Below are 19,258 nucleotides of genomic sequence, written 5' to 3'. Positions count from 1 at the left end.
GGGGGAGGGGGGGTACAAGCATCTCTGGTTACTTTTGCAAAGAGGTGGCACAAGGGCGAGAGTTAATATTGCTTGTTTTTGTGCTTGTGCTTGTGTGTGTGTGTGTGTGTGTGTGTGTGTGTGTGTGTGTGTGTGTGTGTGTGTGTGTGTGTGTGTGCGTGCGTGCGTGCGTGTGCGTGTGCGTGCGCGTGCGCGTGCGCGTGTGCGTGTGCGTGTGTGTAGACCTACTCAGGGCTGTTCTGCGTGGTGGTCAACCCCTACAAGAACCTGCAGGTCTACACCGAGTCCATCGTGGAGATGTACCGCGGCAAGAAGCGGCACGAGATGCCCCCGCACATCTACGCCATCTCAGAGGCGGCCTACCGCAGCATGCTGCAAGGTACGCACCAGACCCCCCCTACCTCTGACCCTTGGTAAACATCACCAGCCCCTTATCAGCCACTCTGTGGTCGTAAAACATAATCACACTCCTTCACCCGTTATTTATGATCCTGAGACCTGCTCCCTGAACAACACTCAAAGTTATGTCATCCTTTGTCAAGTGGGTGTTGTACAGGTGAGAGAGGACTTGGCAACCTTTGGCAAGGAGCTAGAGCTAAGGCGGTGAGGTGAAACGCCACAACCGGTTTAGATGAACAGCTTAAGCCGACACTAATCATTATGATGATGACGGGTGTTTTCATGTCCTCCAACTGTCATGTCCTAACTGTGATTTTAAGTGCGTATGAAAACGCCATGATGGGGCTGTTGTGCAACGTTTTGGCGTCGGGATGAGATTATTTGGATAAGAACGATGATCCTGCCTTTCACGGGCACTCCCATACTTTCTCACATTCTCAGAATCGAGACACCCCTATCCCCCCCCCCCCCCCCCCCCCCCCCCTCTATCTCTCGCCCGCTGCCATATCTAAAGGTGTTTAAAGGTGTGTTAATATGTACAATATCCAACTTGTATGACCGGTGGTAATTCTTTCTGGCTTCATGCGTGGGAATAGTTATAGCAACATCTGAATGAAAAGAGCCTGCCGGTAACTCAGAGAGCCCATTGTGTCGGGCCCAGGGTGCTGTGCTGCTGTTAAAAGAAGACCAGTTGAGCAACACTCCTGCTTCTTCTTACCAAATCCCTTCTCCTCTGTGAACAAAGAGTTCACAGAAGAACAAACTAAGAGTTCACAGACAGGTTCACACTGTAGAGGGAAAGACGATGTTGATTGATGATGATTAATGTTGGTTTATGCATTTTAAAAGCAATTCTTGAAAGGGGTATGTTTCACTAACACAAACAATATGCAGATGAAGCAGGCTTTTATAATGAGGGCCATGGCTCTACTTGTTTTGCCAGTTAAACTGTAGAGGTTTAATAGAAAGTAAATCCAACACCTTTGATCAAATAGTGTTCAGAACAAGGACCAAAGTGCAATCCAAATACCTCAAATGATTATGACGGTTATGTTCAGGGTTATAATTAGTTACCAGCGGCAATGCCATGAAAAGCATAACAAACATGGTTCAAATGACAATGGATGTGATTCCTCTTCACCACACTGTCCATGTATCTGGCCCTGAACCCGATGATTGCTTTATCATTGGGAGGAGGAACTGGTGTGCAAGCACATGTCCAAGTCAGTACGAGTCCGTCTGACCTTTCCCTTTCTATATCTTCCCTCCACAGACAGAGAAGACCAGTCAATACTGTGCACGTGAGTAGCCGGACTTTACCTCTGTGATTGCTGTGTGGTGATTGAAGGTCCATCGGCTTTGTGTCCTTGAATGGTGTGTGTGTGTGTGTGTGTGTGTGTGTGTGTGTGTGTGTGTGTGTGTGTGTGTGTGTGTGTGTGTGTGTGTGTGTGTGTGTGTGTGTGCGCGTGCGCGTGTGCGCGTGTGTGTGTTTGTTTGTGTGCCCAAGTGTGTCTGTATGTATGTGTGTGTGTGTGTGTGTGTGTGTGTGTGTGTGCGTGTGTTTGTGTTTCCATGGACATCAGTGTTTGTGTGTCTTGTGTCTCTACTTGTCTCAAGGCCTGCCATCTGCCAACCCCCTTTTGTCCTCATGTCTTCCTTCCTCTCCTGCCACTTCCTGTCATTGTAAAGGTTCCCAGTTTATGTTCCTACTGAACTGGGGTTCTCACCCCCTTTTGGGGACAGGGCTTCTGTTTGGAGATCAACTCTTCCACCCATGCAGGGTTTACTAGCCCCGGGTAACAGCCCCAGAACCATGAGCCCCACTGTTCCTGCACACCTGCTTTCTGTTTGGCCCTTGTGTGGTTCCCTGCTCAGTAGGGGCTCCACACTCCAGGCTGATGAATGTGTGCTGGCTCCTTTGTTCCTGTGTTCCCCTCTCCTTATTCTGCTTGGATACACCTTTTATTATCCACACCATGTGTATGTTTAAAGGGGGTTTTCTCTTTTGAGGATCCCACTTTTATAAAAAAAGATTGTGTTACTGTCCACAATTTACATGGATATATCTGTGTGTGTGTGTGTGTGTGTGTGTGCGTGTGCGTGTGCGTGTGCGTGTGCGTGTGTGTGTGTGCGTGTGTGTGTGTGTGTGTGTGTGTGTGTGTGTGGTTGTCTTCCAGAGGCGAGTCTGGTGCAGGGAAAACGGAGAACACTAAGAAAGTGATCCAGTATCTGGCCCACGTGGCCTCCTCCCACAAGACTGGAGCTCCAGGAAGAAAACAGGAGTCTTCTACGGTAGGCCCGCCCAGGGGTAGTGGAGGGATGGGACGCCTTGTTAACCCGGGACTTTGCACTGACTTTGCTGGAAGGATCAGGTGCTACTCGCACATGTCTTCTGTATTATCTCTCCATCCTTTACATCTATCAGTACCCCTGCTCCACATGGCGGCCTATTCATTTCAATCTGCAATTACTAAACATTTACTCTTGGGGATTTCAAGTATCTTATCTTATCAAGAAATGGGCATCAAATATATTTCACCCCCTCCCTGTCTTCCTTAATACTGTTTTTTTCAAAAGGTATTGCTAAATACTATGTTAGTAACATCTTACATGTTATGTAAGATGTTACTATGCATCTTACATAATATAATACATGCAGAAAGCCTCCTTTTAGTAAGGCTGGGTTCTTCATTCCCTTCCATCTTCTCAATACTGTCGGATTCAGTTCTACTCTCACACGCCTCCCCTTCCTGTCTCTCTCTGTCTGTGGTTGTTCTGTCCTTCTTGCTTGCTCAGATGGACGGCACTAGGTCTCTACCTAGAGGCTGTTTGGTGAACAGGGTGAGTGCTCCTGTCCTGTTCTATCTTCTTCTGGTCTACTCTGCTCTGAACTCACTCCTAATGACACGGCTAATGAGCCCCTGACAGCTGGCTCAAAGAGCAACCCATCCCTAGGATCCAACCCTCTGTGACAGCGCCCTCTATGGTGATACAGGGCGCTGCAGGGGCCATTACCGATTCAGTGAAACTGATAGCAGACGATGCCACAAATAATTGATATCCCCTGGCACTCGTTAGTGCTAATTAAATTGTTTGAAATAGAAGAGACGGGGTCTAAACTGCTTTTCGGGGGGGGTTTGGTTGTTGGGTGAGGTTGTTCTTTAGCTTCTGAAATGTACTTACAATATTTACAACGGTCTTTAATAACTAAGCACAACAGCGTTGCATTTCTTTCCAAAATGTTTGTAGTCCTTGTTTTGTTGACGCTGTTCTTGTTCTTTTTGTATTGCTGTTGCTGTGTTATTTATTTTTTGTGTCCATTTAACTCATTTGTTGTTTATTCTTTCCACCCATCCTCTTCCTCCTAAAACCAATTCCTTTGTAACTCCCCAGAGTATGCAATATGTGAGTATAAAAGCGTACAAACGCTAACGTTATTTATTTATTTGTTTGCTTACAATTTTATGCTTCTTCAGATGGGATTAACATGTTGGAATAGTACATATAACTCAATTCTTATTATTATAACCTAGTATATACGTGTATATGATAGGATTCTCAATGTAAGAGGATATGGAGCCCCAGTGGCTACCTATGACCAGCGTGCCATCTGAATAAAGCTGAGTAAATGGTCAGAGGGCCCCAGGGTTGACATACCTCACTCTGTTTATCACACAACAAATGCTCCGGGGTTTGTTTTGAAAGCAAACATTATCCTTCTAACATTCACAGATGGCTAACAATGAGTTCATTCACATTACAGAACAGTAGAGTATGTCAAAAATGTTCCAAATGTTGGAATTTGAGCTCTAAGGGTAGCTGTTGAGGCTAGCTATTAGTATAGCTGTCATATATCAGTATGGACACAGGAATGCAGCTCAGCATCTGGTGGAGTTTATAGGTGTCAACTCAATGTACCCATTGTTTGAAATGTGTGCTTGTTATCAATACAAGCATCATCGGCGTCCTAGTCTACATATGTTTGTGTTTGTGTGTGTTAGTGTGTGTATGTGCGTGCATGCATGTGTGTTTGTGTGTGTGTCTCCTCCTAATGTGGCTTGATGGTATCGTAGTCCATGCTTGCTTAGCGAGCTCCCATAGATAGCTCTTCCAATACAAAACACCTAGTGTCTGCTTGCCTTCTGCTGCTGCTGCTACTGCTACTGCAACAATCAGTACTGCGCTTGCCAATGCGACAGCCAGAGTAATGCAATTCAGCAGACTTCAGCGACTGGAGATTATTAGCATCACAGATCTGACCCCTAAGTACAGCAGCCAGCACCAGGCCTTCCCCTTGGTCCCTTCCCTAGCTGTGTGGTGGGGTGTACATTGCCTGCAGGGATGCCTGTTTAAATATTAATGCCATCACTTATGGACTAATGGATGAGCTCCTGTTAGGCTGTGAGGGGGCAGTGTTGGGGGTGGGGGTGTTAGAACAGTCCTGGTTGTGTGAATGCTGTGTGTGCTACGGCGCCTCATGCCTCCGTTAAGCTGAACTCTATTAGCCACATCTGTTTTATTGCTGAAAATGCAAAGAAAACAAATGATTAAAAGAAGCGTGTTGGTGCATTATGGTGATGAGGGAGCATGGAGGTGTCCTCCATGTGTCGGTGGTGGCGGTCTGGGAGCTGACTCAGGCTGTGCTGTGTGTCCCAGGGGGAGCTGGAGAGACAGCTGCTGCAGGCCAACCCCATCCTGGAGGCCTTCGGCAACGCAAAGACGGTCAAGAACGACAACTCGTCCAGATTTGTAAGACTGGTTCACATCTTTGTGAAGCCTTGCATTACTTTGAAGAAAGCAGTAGTTGTTGATTATTTTATTATTATATGTAAAATATATATTTTATTATTATTCTTACATATATTTTTTTAATTATTATTAGTGGTAGTGGTATTGGTAGTGGTAGTAGTAATTGTGGTACAAATAGAATAACATTTAATTGTATTTATGCATTTTTATTTGTATTATTATTATTTGAATTAATAAAGTAGCAGTAGTAGTACTAGTAATAGCAGTTGTAGTACTAGTGGTAGTAATAGTAGCATTAGGGATGTATTGTGTATTGATATTGATTGAGAAGACATAATCTACCTATTTCTATTCTTTCCCTTCAGGGTAAATTCATTCGCATTAATTTCGATGTGGCTGGCTACATCGTCGGTGCTAACATTGAAACCTGTATCCTTTCATGTAAACCCAAGAGCTGCCTGTTTCGGGGTCCCCACTCACCACCCAATCTCTGTAGTGGACCCCGGTTATAGTCAAAGTGTTACACATAGAGGGCACCGCCTGGCGTCCGGCCCACTGAGCATGTAAGGACCCTTGACCCCTGAGCCCAGACCTCCTGGAGAAGTCCCGGGCCATCCGCCAGGCCAAAGACGAGAGGACCTTCCACATCTTCTACCAGCTGCTGTCTGGGGCGTCAGACGCCACCAGGGGTGAGGAGAGAGACATACAAAGCTACCGAGATACATATATGTCAAATGGGACTTGTGAAGCCCTGTGAGACTGTAATAGACCCTTTCACAGAGGTGTCACACATAAAACGTGTTATAGGTGTGCTATGTTTATGGACCAGGACACCAGTACACTAAACTAAGATAAGCTAAGACCTGTTCCCTTTGTACAGAACAGTAACAGACCCTTAATTAGTGTTATGAGAAACACCTGTGTTGGTCTTCTGAGGACATTTATTTGAAAGAACCTATTGTGGTTTAAGTGCCACATAAATAAATGGACTTGGATTGGCTCCACACTTTGAGAATCAAAAATGAGAAAACACTCATTTCAACACTTTCTTCCCTAAAGGCAAAGGTCCACACCCCCGAGCTCCAAACTACTAGCACAGCGTGTAGGGTGGATGTTACTCTAGAGTCCTTACTCACTCACCTGCTCTATCACATGATTGGTGGTCTCTCCTCTCCCCAGCCGACCTGCTGCTGGGGAACCCTGACGAGTACCGCTTTCTGAGCGGGGGCTCCATCCCGATCCCGGGCCAGAGCGACGCTGATAACTTCACCCAGACCATGGAGTCCATGACCATCATGGGCTTCAACCCCGATGAGTCCCTGGGTAAGAGACAGGAGGGCATGGCTTGGGTTAAGGTCAGGGGTATGAGTAAGTGTCACATATAAAGAATCTAAAATAAATACCAGGATAATCTCTAGAGGCTGGGTTGGTGAAATGTTCCAGGTAAAGTGTTCTAGGTTTTGAACCCCCCAGAGCTGTCGTCTACCTACGGGCATCCCTGAGCCAGATGCATAACCCCTCACTGCTGGTTAAGGACATCAAGGACAACAAATCAATGAACGGCTTCTGAATTAAAGCGCCTCATAAATTGTTTTGCCATGTTATACCTAATTGTCCTCATTATTTTCCACTTCTTCTTCTGTTTTCCCCCTGTCTGGCCCGTAGCCATGTTAAAGGTCATCTCTGCGGGTCTCCAGTTTGGGAACATCTCCTTCACCAAGGAGAAGCACCACGACCAGGCCTCCATGCCCGATGACACGGCTGCCCAGAAAATGTGCCACCTGCTTGGCATCAGTGTGGTTGAGTTCACCCGAGCCATCCTCACACCCAGGATCAAAGTAGGGCGAGAATACGTCCAGAAAGCCCAGACCAAAGAGCAGGTGAGGACTTTAAGTCTATCTATCGATCTGTCCATCTGTTAATCGATCCTCCTCTCCATCAGTATACATATAAATATATGGCCTGTTAAGCTTTTTGAGACTGCTCCTGTTATTAAGGGCTATACAAATCAAATTTAATTGAATAGAACCATTTTGCCCCGTTATCTGACCGTTGTCCTCGTCTCTGTCTCCAGGCAGACTTTGCGGTGGAGGCCCTGGCCAAGGCTACGTACGAGCGTCTGTTCAGATGGCTGGTCCACCGGATAAACAGAGCTCTGGACCGCAGGCAGAGGCAGGGCGCCTCCTTCATAGGCATCCTGGACATCGCTGGCTTTGAGATCTTCCAGGTGGGTTTGGGTGTTCTTGCTTTCGTTCGGTATTTCCTCCAGGCAGACTCTCATAAATAATTGCATGCATATATAAAGTATGAATGTAACGTATTCTGTGATAAAAAATATAAATAGAGGCACTATCCCTGCTATAGATTGTGTGTGTGTGTGTGTGTGTGTGTGTGTGTGTGTGTGTGTGTGTGTGTGTGTGTGTGTGTGTGTGTGTGTGTGTGTGTGTGTGTGTGTGTGTGTGTGTGTGTGTGTGTGTGTGTGTGAACCTGGCGTCGAATCTTTATAGTCTGGTTAATGGACTCTTAACGTTAAGTTGTTCGTGCTGACTGAAGCGAGCCGGCCCCTGGACTGCCCCCGGGCTGTGGTCTAACCTCCCGCTCCTTTGCCTCCCCTCTCAGCTGAACTCCTTCGAGCAGCTGTGCATCAACTACACCAACGAGAAGCTGCAGCAGCTCTTCAACCACACCATGTTCATCCTGGAGCAGGAGGAGTACCAGCGGGAGGGCATCGAGTGGAACTTCATCGACTTCGGCCTGGACCTGCAGCCCTGCATCGACCTTATCGAGAGACCGGTACACACACACACACACAGGGTTCTTGACCGTATGGGACACATGTGTGTCCGCTGGTGCTATTTCATACATATTGATAATAAATCTAAACTCTGTTCTGCAGACAGATGTCAGATATGGCCATATATTAATATCTGTATATGAAAGGCCTCACATTATGGGATAGCCGCAAACACACAATGATTTAGGATGGATCCAGGGTGGTCATCGGTTCCCTGCTCGCATTTCCAATTACTTAGTGTGCACACAGTGGCGCATGCATCTATCCAAGCCACATTCATGGTTTAATGGCCGCCCCCCCCCCCCCCCCCCCAGGCCCACCCCCCGGGCGTCCTGGCTCTGCTGGATGAGGAATGCTGGTTTCCCCGGGCGACGGACCGCTCCTTTGTGGACAAGCTGTCTGGTGAACAAGGCACCCATCCCAAGTTCTTCAAACCCCGACAGCCACGCCAGGAGGCCGACTTCGCCATCATTCACTACGCCGGAAAGGTAGTGAAGCTCTCCTGAATGCATCAGACTGCTCCATTGATACTTTATAAGAGTGTGAGTCGCACATTGATACTACAGGTTAGTATAGTGGTGGAATCTTTGCTGAACGGTTGCTGGTTTAAAGGCCAATGTCCGTAGTCTAGTTGTAAACATCCTTGAGTAAGGCCACGCCCCTGTTTCCCTGTTTACGTCACTTTTGATAAAAAAATGGAAAATAAATGTCAACTATGGAATTGTAAATAATGAAGAATGGTTGGCTAACTTATACCGAGCTGTGTATCGGAGTTAAAACGTGTGTGCTTGTTATCGTCGACCAGGTGGACTACAAGGCCAACGACTGGCTGGTGAAGAACATGGATCCACTCAATGACAACGTGGCGTCTCTGCTCCACCAGTCCTCGGACCACTTCATATCTGAGCTGTGGAGAGAGGGTGAGACCCACGCTCCCAGATTCACATCAGCCTCAAAGTGCTTTCCTTTATTCTGGTGCACAGTATATAACGTTATTGTTTGTTAATGCCATTCTAATTTTCTGTCAAAATCGGACTTGTTTATATTGCTTTTTATGTGATAACCAATTTCGCATTAATGACCTCAGCTGCAAAGTATCTTGACTTTAATTTATCTCTCTTTTGTTTCTCTCTATCATTTAACATTAATTTTTTGACATCACATCTGTTGTTTCTGCCCTCCTCCTCCTCCTCCTCCTCCTCCTCCTCCTCCCACTGTTGCTCCTTGTGTACTCCCCATCTCATCCTGCTTACTAACGATCCTCATCGATCCTGCTCCCTTCCACTCACCTCCTTCCCTTCCCTTTTCCCCCCCCCCTTTCTTCCTCCATACCTTCTTTCCTCTCCTGTGCATCCTCCGGCTTCCCGCCTCAGACATTCAGACTCTTCCTCGTGTTTACTTCTTTGACTCCTATGCCACGATCCAGGCTAATGGCGGCGACAGTAGGTGTCCTTCTCCTCCACGCCTCTCCTCGCCGCATCCCTCCGTCCTGCCTCTCACCCCCCCTCCCCCCTCTTGGTTGTTGTCTGTCTGTTTGTTTAGTTGTTTCTGTTTGGACGATTTAGCTAGCCTTGTGTCTTTTGTGTGTGTTCTATAGCGTGTGTGAGTTAGTTTCGTAGTTTAGGCGTTTTGTGTTTGTAGTTTAGGCGTTTGTGTTTGTAGTTTAGGCGTATGTGTTTGTAGTTTGGTATTTGTGTTTTTCTAGTTTAGGCGTTTGTGTTTGTAGTTTTCCAAGTCGTGTTGTTGGCTGCTATCGTTGTCGTCGGCAGACTGACCACGTTTTTTGGCTTCTAGCTAGCGTGCTGTGGTTGTGTTAGCTAGCTCTTCATCACTTATACATGCATACCTAATTCATTTGATTCTAGCACATAATCACAGTAGTCACGCATCTTCATTGAAGCGACATCTAGTTTTCATCATTCGGACAATATTCAGGATTGTAAAATTAGTCGAGCCATAATAAAAAAACATTCTCTGTTGATAATTGTTTGTGCAAACAGTAGACAAAAATGTAATCCTGAATAAGCGCCAAAGTCCATTCATACCATCTAATTACCCAAGCCAGCCAGAGTCTGATATAGTTGATGAGTTTTGCAGACTGGGCTCCATTTTGGCTTTAAAGATCGGGTAAAGATGCCGCCTCCTTATGAAGTGACTTTAGAACCAAAATGGTTTCAGTCCAAACTCAACAGCTTGAATCACATGTGTAAAACTGGCCTTCTTTATCTTCACTGATTATTAACCAATTGGTGGCTTAGTAATAAGACATTTTATGTGTGTGTGCGTGCCTATGCGTGTGTGTGCGCCTGTGTGTGTGTGTGTGTGTCCCTGTGTGTGTGTGTGTGTGTGTGTCTGTGTGTGTGTGTGTCTGTCTGTGTGTGTGTGTGTGTGTGTGTGTGTGTGTGTGTGTGTCTGTGTGTGTGTGTGTGTGTGTGTGTGTGTGTGTGTGTGCAGTGGAGAGGATCGTGGGTCTGGATCAGGTGTCCAGCGGGGAGAGCAGCGGCCCCGTGACGTTCGGGGCGGCCGGGCTGAAGACCAAGAAGGGGATGTTCCGCACGGTGGGCCAGCTGTACAAGGAGTCGCTCACCAAGCTGATGGCCACGCTCAGGAACACCAACCCGAACTTCCTGCGCTGCATCATCCCAAACCACGAGAAGAAGGTGCGCGCTCAGAGCATCCAGGCGGCCCTCCACCACCATGTCCTCTCCACACCACACATAACATCCACATTGCTTTCCATTTTTCCACAACTCCTCTTATTTCCTGCTTATTTTGGCCACCCCCTTTACCCCTTCCCCCCAAAACACACTATTTCCTCCATTCCTTCATCCAAACATGGCCCTTCCTCTTTCTGTCTCCTGTACCCATGTGTTGTTCTGGTCCTGATCTGTGCCCTCCCTCTTCACCGTCCCCCCCTCCAGGCTGGTAAGCTGAGTCCCAACCTGGTCCTGGACCAGCTGCGGTGTAACGGGGTTCTGGAGGGGATCCGTATCTGCAGACAGGGCTTCCCCAACCGCATCCCCTTCCAGGAGTTCAGACAGAGGTAGGGATGCTGTGTGTGTGTGTGTGTGTGTGTGTGTGTGTGTGTGTGTGTGTGTGTGTGTGTGTGTGTGTGTGTGTGTGTGTGTGTGTGTGTGTGTGTGTGTGTGTGTGTGTGTGTGTGTGTGTGTGTGCGCTCGTGTCTGTGTGTGTGTGTGTGTGTGTGTGTGTGTGTGTGTGTGTGTGTGTGTGTGTGTGTGTGTGTGTGTGTGTGTGTGTGTGTGTGAAGGAGAGACTGTTCTTGTTGTACCCCTGTGTTAGAAGCTATACTAGATAGCCAACTCAAGCAACCCAACTCCTTTCACAACCATCTGTCTCTTTCTTTCAACCACACACACACACACACACACACAGACACGAGCGCACACACACGCACGCGCACGCACGCACGCACGCGCGCGCGTGCATTAGCACACATGCACGCTAGCACACATGCACACATGCACACATGCACACAAACACGCACACAATAACACCTCTCACTCAAGTTCCTCATCCATCACCTGTCAATATGTTTGGTAAGTCTCTCCACCGGTCCACAACCACATTTCTCTCCCTGTCTCTCTCTGTCTCTATCTCTCTCTCTCTATCTCTCTCTCTGTCTGTCTGTCTGTCTGTCTGTCTGTCTGTCTGTCTGTCTGTCTGTCTGTCTGTCTGTCTGTCTGTCTGTCTGTCTGTCTGTCTGTCTGTCTGTCTGTCTGTCTGTCTGTCTGTCTGTCTGTCTGTCTCTGTCTCCCTGTCTCCCTGTCTCTCTGTCTGTCTCTCTGTCTCTCTCATATTCAAACACTAAATTAAATCAACATTTTTCTACCTATCTTCCAGATATGAGATCCTTACACCCAACGCCATCCCTCGCACCTTCATGGATGGGAAGCAGGCGTCAGAGCTCATGGTAAGTCCCCACCACCAGCCACACTTAACACAGTCTCAGCTCACCAACAGAGACCTGCCACCACCACCACCCCACTCCCTGCATAACAACCAACCGGCCCTCTCCCCTCCCTCCTCCCCCAGATCCGGGCCCTGGAGCTGGACCTCAACCTGTTCCGCGTGGGCCAGAGCAAGGTGTTCTTCCGGGCGGGCGTGCTGGGCCACCTGGAGGAGGAGCGCGACCTGAAGATCACCGACACCATCATCCGCTTCCAGAGCGCCGCCCGCGGATACCTGGCCCGCAAGTACGCCCCCCCCCCCCCCGCCCCCCCGGCTGAGCCCAAACTAACAAGCTAGCTGCTGAGCGACTCCTCTCCTCGCCCGGCCTGGTGGTGCTGACCCTGCTGTGCTGTGTGTGTGTGTGTGTGTGTGCGTCCCCCCTCCCCCCCAGGGCCTTCCTGAAGAAGCAGCAGCAGCTGAGCGCGCTGAGGGTGATGCAGAGGAACTGCGCGGCCTACCTGAAGCTCCGCAACTGGCAGTGGTGGAGACTGTTCACCAAGGTAGCACCCCATGCTGGCACCCATCTGCCCACTGGTTTAGCCCCTCCAATTAGCAGTGGGGGTCATTAGCAGGGATAGAGCCACACTCACACAGAGCCCAACACAAACCATGGGGGTTGAGAGAGAGAGAGAGAGAGAGAGAGAGAGAGAGAGAGAGAGAGAGAGAGAGAGAGAGAGAGAGAGAGAGAGAGAGAGAGAGAGAGAGAGAGAGAGGGAGAGGGAGAGGGAGAGGGAGAGGGAGAGAGAGAGAGAGAGAGCAAGAGGGAAATGAATGGAATGGTGTGGCAGGTGGGAGTCTGACCTTTGACCCCTGGCTCGGTTTGTTTTCCAGGTTAAGCCTCTGCTACAAGTGACGCGGCAGGACGAGGAGATCCAGTCCCGGGAGGCGGAGCTACAGAAGGCTAAGGACAATCTGGGGCGGGTGGAGCTGGACTACGTGGAGCTTGACAGGAAGCACACACAGGTGGGCTTCACGACACTCATCTCAACTTAGCTGTAACACAGCCAAGCCCCGGTTTATGTTGCCTTGTTTTACCTCCTTTTCTGGCACTAATTAGTTTGTAGGGCTCTTGCATACGTGTTGCTTAACCTGGACTCAGCTGGGGATTAGGGATGCAGGATGTCTGATATACTGCTGGCAGCAGAGCTTAAAGGGTTGTGGCTTATTTGTAGTCCTGTCCGAAGTTGTAGTCGGGAAGCTTATCTGACTGACGTGCGCCTCACGCCCTCAGCTGCAAGACGAGAAGACGGTGCTGGCCGACCAGCTGCTGGCGGAGGCGGAGCTGTTCGCCGAGGCCGAGGAGATGAGGGCGCGGCTGGCCAGTAGGAAGCTGGAGCTGGAGGAAGTGCTGAGTGAGCTGGAGAGCCGATTGGAGGACGAGGAGGAGAGGGGCGTGCAGCTGACCAATGAAAAGAAGAAACTGCAGCAGAATGTGCAGGTGCGGAGGATGAGGGGATCCCTTCAACAAACAATCAGATCTAACACTATTGTACTTATATTATGTGTATAAAGAGATCACGTCAAACCTTTTACTAATTGCTGAAGGTGGGCCTGACTGATGCCAGTGGATATGTGTATTGAATTAATGAAGCTTAGGATGGCATCACACTTTCTGTGCACCACATTCATCCCCCCCCCCCCCCCCCCCCCCCCCCCCCATCGTTGTGTCTCCCCCTAGGACCTAGAGGAGCAGTTGGAGGAGGAGGAGGGGTCCAGACAGCGTCTCCTGCTGGAGAAGGTCTCCCTGGAAACCAAGGCAAAGAGTCTGGAGACCGATCTGCTGGGCACGGCCGAGCAGAGAGACCGACTGAGCAAGGTGAGAGAGAGAGAGAGAGAGAGAGAGAGAGAGAGAGAGAGAGAGAGAGAGAGAGAGAGAGAGAGAGAGAGAGAGAGAGAGAGAGAGAGAGAGAGAGAGAGAGAGAGAGAGAGAGAGAGAGAGAGAGAGAGAGAGAGGGGGAGGGGGGGAGAGAGAGAGAGAGAGAGCGCGCATTCATTGTTTCAGCACCTCAAACCATCGCTTCCATCTTTGTTTTTCCAGGAGAAGAAGCAGTTGGAGGAGCGACTGAGCGAGGTGAGTGAACAGCTGACTGAAGAGGAGGAGAAGACCAAGAGCCTGAACAAGCTGAAGAACAAACAGGAGGCTGTGATCGCCGACCTAGAAGGTACCCCTCACTCTATCGTCTGGCTCAGACCAGCTAAACTCTCTCACGGAGTGGTAGAACGTTGACTCGTTAAGGATTATACATAATCAGCGGACCGCCCAGCTGAGTGCCATGCTGGCTAACACCGAGTTGCCTCCATGTCGTCTGCTGGCCTGTCGAAGGCTTTCAGCAGTGCGGTCTGACGTCTGCTTCTTCTGTTTTTCTCTCTCGTGTTCAGAGCGCCTGAAGCGTGAGGAGCAGGGCCGCCTGGAGCAGGAGAAATGGAAGAGGAGGATGGAGACCGAGTCGGCCGAGGCCCAGGAGCAGCTCTCGGACATTGGCATGCTGTCGTCAGAGCTGAGGGGCAGCCTGGCCCAGAAGGAGAAGGAGATCACCTCTCTGCAGGGCAGGTGGGACACACACTGGTTCACAAGAGCCTGGGATACGACAAATGATCCATGACACGTCAAATGATTGTTAATGGCCATGGATTTCACTGAGATAAGTAGGAGATAAATATATGATTTGTGCATCCTTCAGGGAATGTGCGATGGACGGTTTAACTATAATCAAGTAATGCAATAACATGTGTATGTCGTGCAACTAAACCCAAATGACTAACAAAGGTCAAACCATTTTCTCGTGTGTGGTTTCTCTCTGCCACTTTCTCTGTATGACTCACTCTATTTCTGTATCTGTCTCTCTCTCTCTCTCTCTTGCCCCCTCTATCCCTGTACTCCCCTCTCTCTCTCTCTCTCTCTCTCTCTCTCTCTCTCTCTCTCTCTCTCTCTCTCTCTGTCTCTCTGTCTCTCTGTCTGTCTCTCTGTCTCTCTGTCTCTCTCTCCCCCCCTCCCCCCCTCTCTCCCTCTCTCTCTCTCTCTCTCTCTCTCCCCCCCTCCCCCTCTGTCCCTCTCCCCCCCTCCCTCTCTCTCTCTCTCTCTCTCGCCCTCTCTCTCTCTCTCTCTCTCTCTCTCCCTCTCTCTCTCCCTCCCCAGGCTGGAGGAGGAGGGGGCCCGCCGTGCCGAGGCGCAGAGGGCCCTGCGGGAGGCCATGTCTCAGGTGTCAGAGCTGAAGGAGGAGGTGGAAAACGAGCGGGGGATGAGGGAGCGGGCTGAGAAGCAGAGGAGGGACCTGGGGGAGGAGCTGGAGGCCCTGAAGACGGAACTGGAGGACACCCTGGACACCACCGCCACCCAGCAGGAGCTCAGGTACTATCCACTACAGACACTATGGTTTCTGTAGATGTGTCTATATTTAGTGTAGGTACAATTCCTGAGTTTCTCCAACATGGAGAAGTGTTGCCTTCACCCACCTGTGATTGACAGATGCGTGAAGGCAACCCTTCTCAATGGATTCCCCCAAGAAATCATGGAAGAGAGACCGTGATCGGTCGGAAATGAGCCGGGAGCACTCTAGAATCTAAATTGATGCCAGAGGCAGAGACAGTTAATTAAAACAGAGATTCTCACAATGACTTTCACTCACTAGTAGCTGAGTGATGAGTCCACTATTTCTAACTATTTCTAATCATTGCGAGTTTGAGTTTTCTTTTTAACAATGTATCACAATTCAAATATCATGCTCATACGATACTACTTTGACTGGCTAATATTATGGCTGATATATTGTCAATAATATACTTGAATTTCCGAATTAGTGGGCCCCTATGTTACCACCATGTGTCAGAGTGACTAGCTATCACCAGCCAAAATAGGGCCCCGAAAAACATGTTTATCTATGATAAACATTATCTATTTAGATCAAGTAAAGGTGTATTCATATTGTGAAGGTACCAATTAAAGAAAACACAGGTTGTTGTCCAAGACCAGCGACATATAACATATATAGTGTGGAGCTCCAAGCACAGAGGCCTGAACCCACTAATGGGCCCCAATGTAACTCCTGAGAGGCTGGGGAAGAACCATTTAGTAACACTTCAGAAGAGGGGGTGTGATAGTGTGGGAGAGATCAGCGGGTGATGCAACTCATACCTGACCCACCGGCCCCATGGCCCGGCCCCTCCCCCAGGTCTCGGAGGGAGGCGGAGCTCAGCGACCTCCAGCGTTGCGTGGAGGAGGAGACAAGGCGCCACGAGGTGCAGCTGTCGGAGCTCCGCATCAAGCACAGCTCCACCATCGACAACCTGCAGGAGCAGCTGGACAACAGCAAGAGGGTGAGGGGGGAGGACAGTGTGTGTGTGTGTGTGTGTGTGTGTGTGTGTGTGTGTGTGTGTGTGTGTGTGTGTGTGTGTGTGTGTGTGTGTGTGTGTGTGTGTGTGTGTGTGTGTGTGTGTGTGTCTGTGCGGATGACGAATAATACCTGTGGGTATTATCCTGATGATTCAAAAGAATATCGAAAAAAAGACAAATTACAGAATTTATAAAAAAGATAGAATATGCAAAGAAATGATTGAACACCTTTTTAATACTTGCACTGCTTGAAGCCAGGCACTTGCTGTTCTCTAGCGTACTTATTTTGAGTATTCTCCTTCCGACAGCGTCACTAACCCCCCGTTCCCCACCCCTCAGGCGCGCCAGTCCCTGGAGAAGGCCAAGATCATGCTGGAGGAGGAGCGGCTCAACCTGACCTCGGAGCTCAAGAGCCTGCAGGGGGGCCGCATGGAGAGCGACCGGGGCCGCAAGCGGGCCGAGGGCCAACTGCAGGAGCTGACCGTCCGCCTGGGGCAGGCCGACCGCGAGAGGGAGGAGCGGGAGGAGCGGCTCCTCAAGCTTCAGGTGGGAACCAGTGAGGGGGTACAGTAGGTAGCTGTGGTTTAGCAGTACACACTGGGGATGCAGCGCCTGGCACCCAGGCCAAGACGTGAAGACGTCTATGGCCAAAACTTCATATTCAACCCTTAACAAAAAAAATATGAAATAAAACTGGGCCTTTCAAAATGCATAATATTGAGGTTAACAAGCCACGTCATGCTAACTGAACGTCGGGAACAATGTGCATATATTTCTTATTGTTTATAGTTTATCATTGTTGTGTGTCTCTGTACACCTTGTTGCTGATGTTAATGAGGCTCCCCCCTTCCGTGACTTCTTCTAGAGTGAGATTGAGAACATCTCGGCCAATCTGTCCTCCACCGACTCCAAGTCCCTCCGTCTCACCAGGGAGGTCAGCAGCCTCGAGAGCCAGCTGCGTGATGCACAGGTAATGATGGGGCTATTCACACACACACACACACACACACACACACACACACACACACACACACACACACACACCACCTATTCCAGGGCTTAGGTCAGAACAGATTCATTTCAGCAATAGCTACTATGCTAAGGATGCACTTATTTTATACGAATCTTGAGAATAAAGAAGAAACAGAGACACGCATGCAAGCACACACGCACACACACACACACACACACACACACACACACACACACACACACACAGACAGTGGCACACACACATACACACACAATCCTCTTGCCATGCCCACAAGCTTAGAGGCCATGAGAGCTGGGAGGTGACTCTGGAGTGTGTCTATCAGGAAACGCTGCAGGAGGAGACGCGTCAGAAGCTGGGCCTGGGCTCCAGGGTGCGGGCGCTGGAGGACGAGAAGCTGGGCATGATGGAGCGACTGGAGGAGGAGGAGGAGCGGGCCAAGGAGAACGGGCGCCAGGTCCAGACCCACGCCCAGCAGGTAGGCCCATGGACGTCCTCACGCACTCTGAGAAACAGAGGTCGCTGTTGGCCCACGAGAAATGTTTGGTATAAGTAGTCCCATGTCCACGAATGCAAGGTGGCTCAACTCTCAATTTTATAGTTTTCACCAATCATTCGTCCGATATCCTCCCTGTTCAGTTATTAAAATTCTCCATCTAATAGGATTTTTGGACCGTAACCATGAGAAACTTAAAAACACAAAAACGGTCAATTCAATAGACAGTACATTAATTAACTTCAAAGACAATTTAACTAATGCACCCCACATTGCTGAGATGAGGTGGGCTGTTTGTGCGTGGGCCCCTGCTGGTCTTTAAGGCTAGAAGGGGTACAATGGCGACTGATCTGTGCAGATGAGCCGGCGCGAGCCCGGTACAGAGCGAGCTAGCTCTGTGATAGCAGAGCTAGTGAAAAAAAATTGAAGTGGATAAATCATGGTCTGGCGCAGGCTGGAAAGGCTTCAAGTAGTAAAAAAGACAGCCCAGAAATGGCAACGAGGCCTTGGGAATTCAGCTGTTCTGAAACCAAAAGTCCAGACAGTGCAGGGAGGCACTCGCTCCACCATTGAGTTCTGTTTACGTTCTAAGGCATTCAAACCTGCCTCTTGAACCAGCCCCCCGGGCGAGGGACATTTATAAATTAATAAACCACTCATACATTCGAGCGAGGGTCACAACCGAACAACGCTTCCCCGACTGACAGCTGGGCGAGCTCCGCAAGCAGTCGGAGGAGGTGAACTCGGCGGCGGAGTCGGCGGAGGAGGCGCGCAGGAAGCTGCAGCGGGAGCTGGACGGCGCGGTGCAGCGGGAGCGGCAGAAGGAGGAGGAGAAGGAGCGCGTGGAGAGGCAGCGGGAGCGTCTCAGGGAGGAGATCGAGGACATGACGCTGGCCCTGCAGAAGGAGAGGCAGAACTGCTCCGCCCTGGAGAAGAGGCAGAAGAAGTTTGACCAGGTGAGCGGGGAGATTAGATCAGTTCGGAGACCCGAGGCTTTAGGAGACATCGGTTTGATGCGCCAACTGAGGGCTTCCAAATCCATTTCATTAGGGAGCAGGTAGAGGGTAGACACCTTCTAGCCACTTTCACCACCTAGGATGCTTAATCAAACCCAGCTCAGAGTCAGGTCGACCCCCCTCCGCTATCCTCCCCCATGATTAAACATTAATGATGGGCTATGAGGATATTATATCTAAACAAAGTCTTCATATGTCCTATGACCCCCGACCTTTGCCCTGTGATCCCTGCAGTTACTGGCGGAGGAGAAGGCCGTGAGTGCCCGTCTGGCGGAGGAGAAGGACCGGGCTGAGGCCGACAACCGGGAAAAGGAGACCCGCTCCCTGTCGCTGGTCCGGGCCCTGCAGGTAACCCACGGCAACGCAGCGCTCACTATCACCTGTTGGCCAAAACATTTGTAGTATTCAATATTACGTTTTGGTTTTAAGTTGGGATTTTCTTTAAATGAAACAACAATATATATGATTGTGGATCTTGATTTCTTTGTGTGTAGGAGGCCACAGATCAGAGGGA

The 19,258-nt window shown here is 49.5% G+C and overlaps 1 protein-coding gene across 8 annotated transcripts in view; it reads left to right on the top strand.

The window, feature by feature from the left end:
* The window catches only part of myh14 (myosin, heavy chain 14, non-muscle), a 32,869-nt gene that overhangs the window by 5,722 nt on the left and 7,889 nt on the right, over positions 1-19,258 (top strand). For 5 of the 8 annotated variants that reach the window (XM_030370448.1, XM_030370445.1, XM_030370446.1 and 2 more), the window contains exons 4-36: positions 223-379; positions 1,673-1,700; positions 2,577-2,691; positions 3,196-3,240; positions 3,793-3,804; positions 5,056-5,148; positions 5,514-5,577; positions 5,739-5,837; positions 6,328-6,471; positions 6,814-7,028; positions 7,223-7,375; positions 7,768-7,941; positions 8,257-8,430; positions 8,748-8,862; positions 9,316-9,384; positions 10,397-10,602; positions 10,864-10,985; positions 11,804-11,873; positions 11,996-12,156; positions 12,303-12,411; positions 12,743-12,874; positions 13,143-13,349; positions 13,590-13,727; positions 13,950-14,073; positions 14,291-14,462; positions 15,048-15,260; positions 16,081-16,225; positions 16,581-16,787; positions 17,107-17,211; positions 17,558-17,710; positions 18,436-18,684; positions 18,979-19,092; positions 19,239-19,258. The exon at positions 19,239-19,258 is cut by the window's right edge and continues 79 nt beyond it. In XM_030370448.1, coding sequence (XP_030226308.1) covers positions 223-379; positions 1,673-1,700; positions 2,577-2,691; positions 3,196-3,240; positions 3,793-3,804; positions 5,056-5,148; positions 5,514-5,577; positions 5,739-5,837; positions 6,328-6,471; positions 6,814-7,028; positions 7,223-7,375; positions 7,768-7,941; positions 8,257-8,430; positions 8,748-8,862; positions 9,316-9,384; positions 10,397-10,602; positions 10,864-10,985; positions 11,804-11,873; positions 11,996-12,156; positions 12,303-12,411; positions 12,743-12,874; positions 13,143-13,349; positions 13,590-13,727; positions 13,950-14,073; positions 14,291-14,462; positions 15,048-15,260; positions 16,081-16,225; positions 16,581-16,787; positions 17,107-17,211; positions 17,558-17,710; positions 18,436-18,684; positions 18,979-19,092; positions 19,239-19,258 — 4,304 coding nt within the window. The remainder of the gene's footprint in view (positions 1-222; positions 380-1,672; positions 1,701-2,576; positions 2,692-3,195; positions 3,241-3,792; positions 3,805-5,055; positions 5,149-5,513; positions 5,578-5,738; positions 5,838-6,327; positions 6,472-6,813; positions 7,029-7,222; positions 7,376-7,767; positions 7,942-8,256; positions 8,431-8,747; positions 8,863-9,315; positions 9,385-10,396; positions 10,603-10,863; positions 10,986-11,803; positions 11,874-11,995; positions 12,157-12,302; positions 12,412-12,742; positions 12,875-13,142; positions 13,350-13,589; positions 13,728-13,949; positions 14,074-14,290; positions 14,463-15,047; positions 15,261-16,080; positions 16,226-16,580; positions 16,788-17,106; positions 17,212-17,557; positions 17,711-18,435; positions 18,685-18,978; positions 19,093-19,238) is intronic. The other 3 variants (XM_030370451.1, XM_030370447.1, XM_030370452.1) reach the window with 3 other exon arrangements.

Source organism: Gadus morhua, chromosome 11 (genome assembly GCF_902167405.1).
Source record: "Gadus morhua chromosome 11, gadMor3.0, whole genome shotgun sequence".
Taxonomy (NCBI): Eukaryota; Metazoa; Chordata; class Actinopteri; order Gadiformes; family Gadidae; genus Gadus; species Gadus morhua.
The sequence above is the reverse complement of the archived record's forward strand: the minus strand, read 5'-3'. Positions and strand labels throughout refer to the sequence as shown.